Source organism: Gymnoscopelus microlampas (assembly GCF_963454915.1).
Source record: "Gymnoscopelus microlampas genome assembly, chromosome: 7".
Lineage (NCBI taxonomy): Eukaryota > Metazoa > Chordata > Actinopteri > Myctophiformes > Myctophidae > Gymnoscopelus > Gymnoscopelus microlampas.
Window position 1 is genome coordinate 8983400 of NC_139944.1, and position 12869 is coordinate 8996268.

A 12869-nucleotide genomic window follows, 5' to 3' on the forward strand; every position below is an offset into this window, starting at 1 on the left:
AGACAGGTACACTCACTTCTTGCCTTTCTAGTGCTTACGCCTGATTGGTGAGTTCACATTTTAAGCACCTAAGTGTCTGTACACCTGATGGCCATCAGGTGTGTGCGATTTTTGAAAGGCAGTGCTTTGAAATGGCAAAGAAGTGACATCATGTCAGATGTCCATGTCTAATGTAGAGAAGTGTGCTCTAGTATGTTTGCAAAACACGTGCGTAGTGTTTTGCAAAAGGTGCGACGCTGAGAATGTGCTTGTACTTGTGCAGATCTGGGCTGAGGTTTTGAGTGTTAGGTTTCCACTAACTGTATGTTACCTTTCATTTTTGTGCGTAAGCAATTGTAAAAAAAAAAAAAAGGACATATGGCATAACTACTTTCCAAACATAATATAGTTTTTTCTTTCTAAAAGCACCTATTAGGGTACCTATTATCTTTGGGTTATCCAACTGTAATACTAATATAAGTTTAGGGTTATGTTAGCTAACATAGACAGTCGGTTTACATGGGCTAGTAGTAGTTAGGTACAGACACTACTACAGGTTAGATATTTCTTAATTTCTTATGCTGTTTTTTTACATTCAAACAAAATGTGGTGCTCCTCCTCGATGCACTTGTCACACGGTAGGTTACAAATTCAGCGCCTTTGAGAGAAACTCATTGATTGACTGATTGACTGACATCTTTATTGACAAAACACATATGCATAAACATATATTTGCACATATCTATCAAAAGGATAAAACACAATAAAAGTTCAGTTCCCGTGGTGGTCTGAGTGTGTGTAAACTGAGTGCCACGTGTTGGGGGCACTCATACATCCAAGTATTATAAATCCATACAGGACAAGCAGGCATCAAAATGATAGTGATGGAAGGCGGTAGTCTGAGGTCTAAGAACATTTATAATAACAACAGTAGGAAGACAAGGAATAAAGAGAAAATGCATACGAACTTCCTCTATTTTCAATACATTGTTAGACATAATAATAGCCTGTATGACTCATGCAGGTGGCTATACAGAATGCTCTATTCATCATGACATTCTAGAGATCATGACGTAGCAACTTCTAGCAAGACAGAGTTATAGTACTGTACATAGATATTATACATTAGATAGCACACATTCAGTGTTTCCTCTGAAGAAAAGCAATTCACAAAAGTGATTTGTTTTTTTTATTGATGCATACCAGTGTTGTGCATACACATTAACCTTAAAAACAAAATCCCAACTCACCATAAAGTGGCTAAACTCTTAACTGTGATTGTAAGGAATTGTGCTGCCTCCTTGTGGCGTCAGTCTCTTTCGTCACACACATTTGTCAGGCGTAACACTTAATAGGATGCAACATGATAATTTCCAGTAAGACATGCTACAACATTCATTCTATAGGGCCGTTCACACCAAGCGCTGTCACTATAACAATAACTATATCGTTCACCATCGTCTTCATTATTGGTTGTGGTCTTGTTTTTCATGATTCTGTTTTTGCAGTTTGGCTCAGCACCGAGAAACGGAGGATGTGCAGTATTTGTTCTTTGAATGTGGTTTTAAGTGGTTAAAACTATATCTTTATAGTTATAGTTATAGTTAGACTTTGTGAACAACCCTATTCACTAGAAATTTTCAGTACCGTTTCTATCGACACAGAGGATGTAACCGTGTGGGACCTGGGACCTGGTGGGGGGGTGGGGGGGGGGATCAATAGTAGGTGGTCTGTTGCTCGATTATCGCAGTCTCTTCCTTGCCGGGACAGATCCTGAACACGGACTGCTCCCGATCCAGGTGGGCGCCGGGGCTGTACCCGATGCCGCCCACCTTCTGCCACCACCACCTGGCCGCGTTGATGCCGTCGTCCTCGGCCAGCGCCTCCCGTATCAGGCCAATGTTCCACAGGACGAAGTGGAAGAAGGGCAGGCAGAAGATGCACAGCGCCAGCGTGACCAGCACGTGGGTGGCGGGGCGCTCGCCAAAGTCCACCATGTAGATGTAGACCTCGCCCCGGATGTCGCTGGCGTACGCCAGCCAGTAGGGCACGACGAAGAGGATGTAGAGGCAGCCGGTGATCAGGACGTAGACGCAGTGGCCGAGGTGGATGGGCATGGAGGAGAGCGTGCAGTCCAGCAGGGTCTGCAGGGTGTTGACCACGTGGAGGTTGAGGCTGAACGCCGTGAGCGGGTGGCGGGACACGGGGAAGCTGACGCTCCAGTAGAGGGCGGAGACGGTGAGGGAGAGGGAGCCCTGGGCGATGTGCAGGAACCACTGGAGCGACAGAGAGCGGCCCAGGCAGCCGGGCATCGGGAGCACGGCCAAGGAACCTTCGGAGAAAACACATTCGTAATAGTAGTAGTGATAATAATGATAATGCTGCTGCTGCAGCTGATGAATGCTGATGACATGGAATGAAGCAAAAATAAAAGCTCACGGCTGAACGTTTATTGATGTTTAGGTCATTATCATTCTAAACCTATGTTGCTGCTGTTCCACGTACAGCCAACCAGTTGAAGAAATCAGATTTTAGGCTTTATGACATTTCTGAGACCATTCATGTTGAAGAAGAGGCTTCGAAACATGTATTCCATTGCCAGTTTGATCACTTCAAATACTCTTTTAATCTTAAAATAACTAATAACCGAAAATAGGCGATCTACAAGCTCACAACACGTCGTGTTGCGACGTGTTGTGAGCTTGTAGATCGGCTATTTGCTTTTCATAGAAGACATGCTGGCTTCTATGGAATCCAAATGACTGAAATCAGTCGTGGCAAATGAGATCTTTAATCCATGTGATGATGATGATGATGATGATGTTGATGATATAAGAATATAATAAGAATAATGAATACAAATAATAATGGCACTGGGGTAAAGTTCCTGGCCACTGCACAGAGACTGGGGATTTAAAGCCTCCACTGTGCATCCAGCTCGGACGAGCGTCCATATGAGCACACAATTAATATGCATGTTCACGAGAGGGAAGCTGGGAGAGGAGGGTAATCTGTGTTGCTGCACCAGCAGGACTGATTGTAGATTGTAGGAGGATGTCATGATGTTATATTTTGTCATTTCTTTTCATAAATAGGTAATATATAGGTGCACACCGTGCCCAAGGATGTGATCTAAAAGGGGTACAAATTCTAAAGGAACTAAAAAGAGGGCTATAAGACATTTTTCATTTAGTCTGGTACTGTATAGTCAGACGACCAGAGAGCTCCGCCTATACCGATGCATCTGGGGAAATATAAATTCATTGAATGGGCTTGAACGCCTGAGAAAATCAGCAGTAGCAAACCTGCACCTCAATGCTTTGAAAACCAATCCTAATACCGTCCCATATGAAGGAACAAACATCTCTGAATTGTTCATACTCTGTTTGAGCCCATTCACTGAGTTTTTCTTCTCTCCCTCTTGGTCTTTGGGGGTTGTTTGCATTCATTGCTGTCCTAATTACATGGCAATACTGTACTGATACTGTATTTTCTCACTGATACTGTATATTGATAATGTATTGCTACTGCATCTTTTTGCACATATATATTTTTTTATTACTATTAGTACGGTATCTTATTGCTCCCCTTAGCTGTGTCTCCCCTTTTCTTCTATATATCGTTGCTGTCGGGCAGAAACCAGCTAACTCCATTTTGACGCTTTTGCATTTTTTCCCATAAATCAGTGCTATTGAACACCCTTTACGTCTGTGTGTTGGTAAAACAAATATTGAACCAATGAAAAGTATTAAAAAGCGCTTCTGAACAAAACCAGCTAATTCCATTAGATCCTCAAACTGTCTGCTAAACCAGCCAACTCCACCAAAGGGAGGTGGAGGGTTTTGCTAACTCCAGGCTCCACCCCCTTTTGATCGCCAACCTCATTGTGAGCTTGGAGGTCCATTCAGCTGTTCTTATCAATGATGAACAAAACCTCCTAACTCCACTTTTTGTTTTGTTTTTGTCATATCCTGAAAAATGAACATTTTGGAGTTAGCTGGTTTCTGCCTGACAGCAGAGATATCTGCCCTGTGTTTATAACTGCTGTACTGCCTTTGGCAACTGAAATTCCCCAACGTGATCAATAACGGTAGGTATGTAGGCAGGCAGGTATGTAGGTAGGTCGGTAGGTCATCGGTCGGTCGGTCGCTACTAGGCCGGTCGGTCAGGCCTCCCCAGGGAGGTTTTCCACGCACTTGCGGTTGAGATAAGGCTGTGGGGTAGACAGAGGACCACGCTGAGGGATTATATGCTGGCCTGGGAATGCCTCGGAATCCCCCAGTCAGAGCTGGATAATGTGGCCAGGAAAAGTAAGGTCTATCTGGGCTTCTCTTGCTGGAATGGCTACCTCTGCGACCCAACTTCGGAGAAGTGGTTGACGATAGAGGATGCATGGTTTATTTCTTGTTGCTTTACTTTGCTGTACCAGTAATATTGAGTAGAGTCATGTCTTACCTGGATAACTGATCTTCTGCGTCTGACAGTGGCGCCTGACGACTGCGAACGCTGCCACCAGGTTAATGAGGGCAACCAGGTAGTACAGACCCATCAGACAGTAGCTAACGTTAGCGAGGCATATGAGCCACCTGGGGGTGTTGAAGAGCAAGCCTGTATACACACACCAGCTGAGTGTGTAGAGCAGAATAAAGAACCGGTAGAACAGCCAGAGACACGGTGGGACGTTCCACTGAGGGGAGGAAGACACATTAGCCTGCGGTGAGTACAAAACTGTACGAAGAATATCGCAGTTTGCATCCTGTCACCAGACCCAGGCCCATGTGTATTTACATAGGAGTTCTGGGCCTCATGGTGAAATAACACTAGGCCCCCAGCTTTATTAACACAATGAATAAATCAGGACATGTTTGGAGCCTCTGTTTAAGAAGTACTTCAGCCCAAAAAAATACTCCCCCCCTATCAATGACTCACACCGTGAAGGAATACTAGGAATTATTATTATTATTACCTTTTCTTTTTCAGTTTAAAGCAATGTTTTGGAAGTAGGCTATCGAGCATACCAATGGATACAAGACACCTGGGTTTACACTGTGAGCATTGTTTTGGAAATGATACTAAAAAAGTTTTGTGTTGTCCTTGGCCAGCTATTTACCTCAATTCATCAAGTATTTTCTTCAGCCTTGGATCCTTCATTTGCCGTAAAAAGGGGTGAAGTACTCCTTTAACCAGACACCCTTAATTTTTCGTAACTTTTCAACCTCCTTCAGCATCACTGATTATCTCCACCAGCCGAAGGCGACGCGAGAGATTATGTTTTCACCCCTGTGAGTCTGTGCGTGTCAGTGTGTTTGGGGGCTAATCTCACAAACTGCTGGACCAATCAGCACCAAACATTTAGTAAATACTGCCATTATGCCAAAGAAGCAGCTCCACAGTTAGTAATACTGTGTAATATTAATTTCACTAGTCTTTTTTGGCAACACCTACAGGTAGCTCCGTATCAGCGTTTTACTATATGGACGGAGCACTCGAAAATGAATGTTGCAGGGACCTAGCACCTATTCTGGAAGACAACAATGCGTTACAATACATCAATACATTTTCAGGTACATTTCTGGCGCCAATACGTCATTGTGACTTGAGTGTCGGGGGCCGTCACCCCCGATTGAAAATAGTATTTAAGTGTTTAGAGAAGTTGTCAAGATTGTATCAAAAATAACAGTATGAGTTTAACAGCAACTATATTATGTAATTTCTTTGTGAATGCACTACTGTGCAGACCTAACTGTTCCTCCAGACTACAAGGAAGGAGATGCATTTGGTGTCCCCGCTCGTACCCAAGAGCTTGGTCCACGGGGCGCACCTCTCTAGGTATTCCTGCCTACTCACCTGAGGTTGGAGCAGCAGTTCTGGTTTGCTGGGTGTTAAGTGCAGTCTCTGAACGCTGAACTCCTCCCCCAAGCTGTGACACCACCGGGCTCCCATTGCGCTTTCTCTGTGAACATAAAATACACATGTGAAGACATGCATGCTCAATGATGGATAAGTTATAACAGTGACTGGACCCACGGATCCGGATCTTCAAATTGTAAAATATACAGGAAGTTGACATTTTTACACACAAAACAAAACAAAACCAAAGGTGTACCAGATTTTGTGATGCTATCGAGAACATGTACGTACACCATTCAAATAGGGCGACAGAAAAGAACCGCCTGCATCCATTGAGTTCAATGGAGAAGTGGCGCCATGTTATATTTGGTTCCACTTTTCTTGATATATTGGCAGAATCTGCTTGGTTTGCATTCGTTTGTTTGCTAAAAGAGTGACTTTGAGAGCTGTTTCACCATGCAATGTTAAGTGATTTTAGAATATACATGTCTAATCAATGGAAGTTATTTCACGAATATTTGTAGTTACATCATGGCAACTTTGGCAATGTAAATGAACAACCCAAACCTCTACCAAAGTGTTGTTTCATTATGCTTGAAAACATTCACAGCAATGATTTCACTTTGACTGTGAAGCTGCTCAAGGAACTGAGCACTTAATATCTGCCGGAAGAATGTTCCAATTTCTAATATTGTACGGCCAATGTACAACAGATGCAGAACGAATGGCTCTGGTACGGAAGCTATGCGTGGGTTGCGCACATACAAGTGCATTGGACATACTGTAAGTGGATCTGGAAAATATTTTTTTTTCCTCCAGATTTTGCTTTGGTGCACAGCAGGCGGAGCTGTATGCTGTATCACAGTTAGGTATGGATGCAGCTAAACAAACGTTCGTAAATGTTTGTATGCAAACGTATGATTACACACACAAACTGGAACAGCAGTAACATAAACTTGATTCAACACTGCCGTGTTGCAGTGCATGTGATGAACGTTGCAGAGTTTAAATCCCATAACCCGAAGGGACGGGACGGTCGGATGAAGAGTTGCTTTGCAGACTCAGTCTGTGAACGACCACGCCCGCGCCGTCCCCATCGCTGTGATTGGCTGAGAAGCACTCAGCCTGTTTTTACAAGGAAATACGTTGATATGGTGGTAAAAAGCCATTTCATTTGGTCGTCAATAGGAGAAGTGTTTAAAGAGCATATGGGCACCTGCATAGTTAGCATCAGATTTGGAATGGTGACAGGCGGTCCGTTTGCGGTCCGTTTACAAGTGTGTTCCCGAGGGCCCATCCTAACTAGGCCAGACTAACTAGGCAAACTGGTAAGGTTAATCCTTGGCCTTACATCTACAACTCATCTAACCCCTTGTCAGGGACCGAGCTGGTCGGAAGGAGAGACACAGGGAAACTTGGTTGTTTGGTTTAAAATAATGTTCCTTTTTTTGTATTTATTTTCCTTTTTGTGTTTCGTTTCAAAATAATCAAACAATAAATGTGCTCAAAATAAACAAATCAAACTAAATAACTAAACAGAAAAACAGGACAGAACAACACAACTGAACTGAAAACTGAACTAACCAGAATGACACAGGAGGTGGACATATATAAGGACGGGTCAGACCACTGTTAATACAAAAGGGGGAAAAGACAAAGACTACAATTGAAACACACACTCAAAACCCCTGTCCCACCCCATGGTACAGAGGGACTGTGGTGCAGTCCAATTTCTCCAATTAGCTGTAGATCTGGAGCAGCTGATCCCCATTGCTTTGGCCAGCCCATCATGCCCATGTATGTTAGTCAGCACCTCCCACAGAACTGGTAACTCAAAGAAACTCAGTCAAATCAAATGCAAATAAACTCATAGAAAAACAAACAATAAATTACGTAATTTCAACTTGTTAATAATGTCCAGCTTAAAATAAACACACTAAATATATAAACGAAAAGGAAGAGTTACCATACATTATAGTCTATGTGTGGCTGCTGAGTCAGCCATCACACCCCTGCTCACTTTGCTAGGGTTGGATGGCTCAGGGTTGAGGACAGAGTACAGCAACTTCCTAGCCTGGTTCCAGACGAATCTGCCTTTGCAAAATTGCATCGCACTTTAGCCCTCAGTGTCGTGTGATATTGTCTGGCCACGCGAGGCTAGCAACTTCCAATGGGCCTTGTCTACAAGATACAACACAACGTTAAGATACCCATGTACCTGTCAAAGTACTTAAAAAACGTAAATGAAGTCCACAATCACAACACAAAAGGTAGCTCCACTGATCACGTCCAACCCAGATTTGGCACAAACAATGGGTTGAATTAGTTCTCCTGCTATGCAACAAAAATGTGGAATGCCCTACCAAAAGCAGTGGAGGAGAGTAAAAGCTCTCCTTCAAAACTTCCCTCAGGTGACTGCAATTCAAAACTGGCCCCTGTAAAAGTCATAACCTACCCCGCCCCCCCCTAATTTTTTTTCCTCAAACTTTTTACTGTAGGCCTACATATTTTTGTTTTTTCTTATTTTTCAATTTGTAAACTGTTTATATGATGTTCTGCATAGTAGTAGTGTATATATATCTTAGTTGACCTTGTATTTACACTGTACTTTCATGTGCTTTTTTCTGCAAACTTCTAATAAAGAATAAATAATAAAGAATTCAATCAATCAATCAAAACCAAATATTATTTGAGACATAATGCGGGTATTTGAGGGCATGGCCAAATCCATGCCATTGACTCAGAGGTGCAAACAACACAGGTATCAGCGTTGTTACTAGCACAAAACTATGGTTATGTGTTGTACTGCAGGAACTTTGAACAACCACCATCTTATGAAAAATGAAGACGGGTCTTCCAAATATTCACTTTTCATATTCAACTCTCTGGCCATAAAAAGCAGCCAGATCCACGCAAAGAGGCACCTGTTGGCAGCTTCAACACACTCACATAGACTCCCTTCCCCCTTTTGCACTGTAGCTAAAAGAATAAGGTGTGTCCTCAATAAATAAATAAAATAACAATAAAAGGCAGAGTACGTCAGTCTCTTGTGCAAGTTGCAGCACATAATGAAATATGTATAAAGTGGGTGTTGTTCCTAGGCCCAAACTTGGAATCAATTATTAATGTATGTGGGGTGTGTCGACTGAGAAACAACATTTTATAATACATACACTTACAAAAAAAGAAAAGAAAATATTATTGTTATTATTATTATTAAGAAAAACAATAGTATTAAGATTAAGATTATTCCTTGATATATAATAATAATACCCAATGATCATTATTTAGGAGGAAATGCAACTGTGGCACTGAATTTTTAAAGATACTTAAACAGTTAAAAAGGATTGGACTGGAATATGGCAAGGAGCAGATCTATACAATTGTGGAGGCAGGATATCTTCAAAAGAGTTCATAATTTTATACACAACTCATGCAGGCTTTATACAATGATAATAGCCTAATATATAGGCTAGTTCCAATCAATTAGCCTATATTAACCTCATGAATCAAGTATAATCAGACAAACCAAACAGATGGGAAACAATAGCTTTATAGATTATAATCACATAAACGTCAACATGCCTGATAGGCCCACTTCATCCAGCATAACAGCAGATATATGTAGGCTAAACTGGGCCATTATAGCTTTAACAGCGTGCGCGCGTTCCCGCAGTCGGCGTTGTTTTTTTTTTTGGCAGACAAAATGACTTTTGGGCAGCGGGCGCTACGCTACACCTGCTGTGTTGCGGTGGACGGGCCTCATTTGCATTAAATTGATTATGAACCCTATATGCAAATTTCAAGATACGATCGGTTTGCGATCTACACGATACACACCGTATACGGTGTGTATCGTGTAGATCGCAAACCGATCGTACAGTATACCGTAGTGGCTGCCTGCTAATATCCAGCCCCTCATGCACCACACCGTAGCCTCTACGCTAGTCTCCATCACTTGACATTTGTGAATGCAGCATGCACTTGTATGGGCGCGGCACCGCATCTGGTGTAGACTGTCCTTAAAAAAAAGAGACGGCGTGCAGGATAGGAGTGCTGCTGGATCTGGCATTGCAGTGTCTGTGTGGGATGTGATCAACTCACACGAGGGCGGGGGGCAGCCGATCATACATACATATACATACATGATCATTCTTACATCACATGGACTAGACACACGTTTGAATAACATCTAAAACTCTCCAGATGATTGTATTTCTTAGCTACACCTATGTTGCTGCGATGAGGCTGAGGATTTTTTGTTTTTTAGAGCAGAGATTGCAGTGCAGATTGCAGTGGCTGATGCCAGTTTATCATCCAGCTTGTTACCAGGTAGTTTTACACATCATGCCGTGTTGTCATCATTGACATGCATGCATGTATACATCTTTTCAGCATCGGTGAAAAAAAACAACAACAAAAAGGCTGAATTTCGAAGTTGCATTAGCATTTGACTGTTTAGGCTAATGTGTTTGACGTGTTTCCTCAAAGTAAGGTTATAATCCAAGCTGATTATAACCCTATTATAACCTGAATAATCCAAGACTATTATGTTTGAATTGTGTTACTTACTAGGCTATGTTTATATTTTCCAGTTGGATTAAAAAAAAGATGTAACACAAACTGGGTGTGTACCTACCTAGTGTAAAATCAGTTTCGATGCCTCGATCTGCTTTATGTCCAGTCCAGCATTCAGCTGTTAGTTCTTCGGATCTTTGTGAAAAAAAAAGGCAGCAGCAGTGAAGTCGTCCTCTCTCTCTCCTCTAATGCATACCTGGCTGTCAGTGTCAAACCCTCTCGGTTTTCCAGGGATTAGATCCCGTATTTTCTTTTTACCCTTCTCTCTCCAGCTGTCCTCCCGTTGGAGGTTTTTTTTTCGTACGGCGTGGCTCTGCAGGAGTCAAGCTGGCCGTCTGTAAGAGGGTCGACGGTGGGTGTGGGTCGGTCTGACCGGAGTTAGCTAATCCCGCACAAACTGCTGTGCTGGACAGATCAGCACCACATTTTCTTCTTGTGCTCACTGCCGGTGGGTTCGTTTAGCACCTCCACTCCACTAATTATTTATTTTTTACAATGTTTTTACAGGAGCAAGCCAGAGCAGTCTAGAAGAGGGTCTCTCGGTCTGTGTCCGTCTGTCTGTGTTGACCTAATCTCGCAAACCACTTGAACGGAACGATCAGTGCCACATCTTTTTTTCCTCTCTTTTTTTGTTAATACTTTATTGCAGGTTGGTACAATACATGTAATCCATTTCATCCATAATATCTTACAAGTTTTCTTCACTTGTTTAATTCATCCTGCATCATTTTTATTATTTTGTAATTGTTTGTATAGGTAGACCTACATAAGCCTATACAAACATAAATTAATACAAAGAAAAAGAAAAAAAGGGGGGAAGTAAAGAAAGTAGAAGTGCCAAATTTCTTGTGCACTGACATTGCCAATAGACTACAGAAGTAGACTTATGTACACTAATATTGTTTTCACGTTATATGGCCTACTTTTAGGACTGTTAGGCCTAATGGACTTCAATTGCACTCTGATCGGAAGGAAACGTGCCCAAATTTGGAGTCATATAGTGTCACAGTCCTATGACGACTGATGACGTCACGCTGACCACATTAAGTCTGATTGGACTTCATTGAAGCCACGCTGTTGCCATGTGGATCCCACTTTTTGTATTTATTTATTTGTTTATTTATTTCTTTTCAATTTATTTTCAGTTCAACTAAAGTGAAATTTGACTGCAAGTGGAATTTGGAAATGTGTTGTTCCTTAAAACAAACAAACGGTATTCTTAAAACAAACAAACAGTAAGATATTTGGGAAGCTATGGGTGCAGACAAAAAGTTGGTCTTGTTGATATTATCAAATGTAAACAAAATACCTCTATCATTGCCTAGACCAGTGGTTCGCAACCTGTGGGGGTCCCAACATGATTTTGGGGGGGTCCCCATGTAAAGTGACAATTTAAGGACTTTTAAGACCTTTTTAATACCTAAAAGAAAAAGTAATCAACAAACTATACTATACTATACTATAAAAACTGGTCAAACATTGGCCAAATAATATAAGAGGCAAACATTGTGAAAACAGCAGATCTACAACCTCACAACGCCTTGTGTTGCGAGGCGTTGTGAGCTTGTAGATCGGCTATTTTCACAACGTTTATCTGTGGAACTGAGTCAAACTAAATGTAATGCCTCGACTTCTACAATTCCAAGTGCTTGACATGGTGGGGGGGGGTCTCCAGTTCAAAACATGATTTTCGGGGGGTCCCCAGTTTAAAAATTAGCCTTTTGGGGGGTCACAGCCTGAAAAGGTTGAGAACCACAGGACTAGACCACCCACCAACTCTATTTGGAATTACATATAGACGGATTTCCGCGCGACGTCATCACAGAGCAGAATGCGCAATCTGCGCATGCCTGGGGGAAAGGCGCGTTCGAAAATACAGCCCTGAGCGGCAGTGAGCGCACTGGCCAATACAAACTAATAGGCGAGTGTGCTCCGGTGCGTAATTTCCAAACGCACCCATAGGCTTCCCCCCGCAGCTGCGCGGTCATATTCCTCTCATGTTTACTAACAGGAAACCCGTCTATAGAGCGTGCCAAAATTCCTGAAAGGGGCGTCAACAAGTGTCTTTTGGTAGCGGCGGACATCTTTGAGGGGTAAAAACCAGGTTGACTTAACATTGCCCAATGCCACGCCCAATGCCAACGCCACCCGTGGTGACGACGCGTTGGCACGCTCTATAGGAGCTACTTGTAATTGTAAATATAACATAGGACACTGGTCCCCTACTATAACAATATATATAATCAATCATAGTTGCACTCCTATGATTCCAAAGGTGGGGTCTGGGGGACCCAGGAGTCCTTGAGAGGGTTCCAGGGGGTCCCCAACAAAATCACTTTAACTCTATAGCCTACTGTACTGTATTGGCCATTATCAAAGTCTTCAAACATTTAACACAATTCCTGTAGGGGGTGCCTGGCACAAAATACAAAATTTGGGGGTCCTTCACATTTTCGAGAACC

General features: G+C 42.4%; 1 protein-coding gene across 1 annotated transcript; it reads right to left on the reverse strand.

The window, feature by feature from the left end:
- Positions 1-1021: 1021 nt before the first annotated feature.
- On the reverse strand, positions 1022-5922 carry LOC311048414 (uncharacterized protein; the record flags this gene model as incomplete). The annotated part of the gene is made up of 3 exons (XM_084061672.1): positions 1022-2311; positions 4435-4666; positions 5827-5922. 3 exons carry the CDS (start codon positions 5920-5922, stop codon positions 1695-1697), a joined length of 945 nt encoding a protein of 314 aa, XP_083917798.1. The 3' UTR covers positions 1022-1694.
- Positions 5923-12869: the final 6947 nt, after the last annotated feature.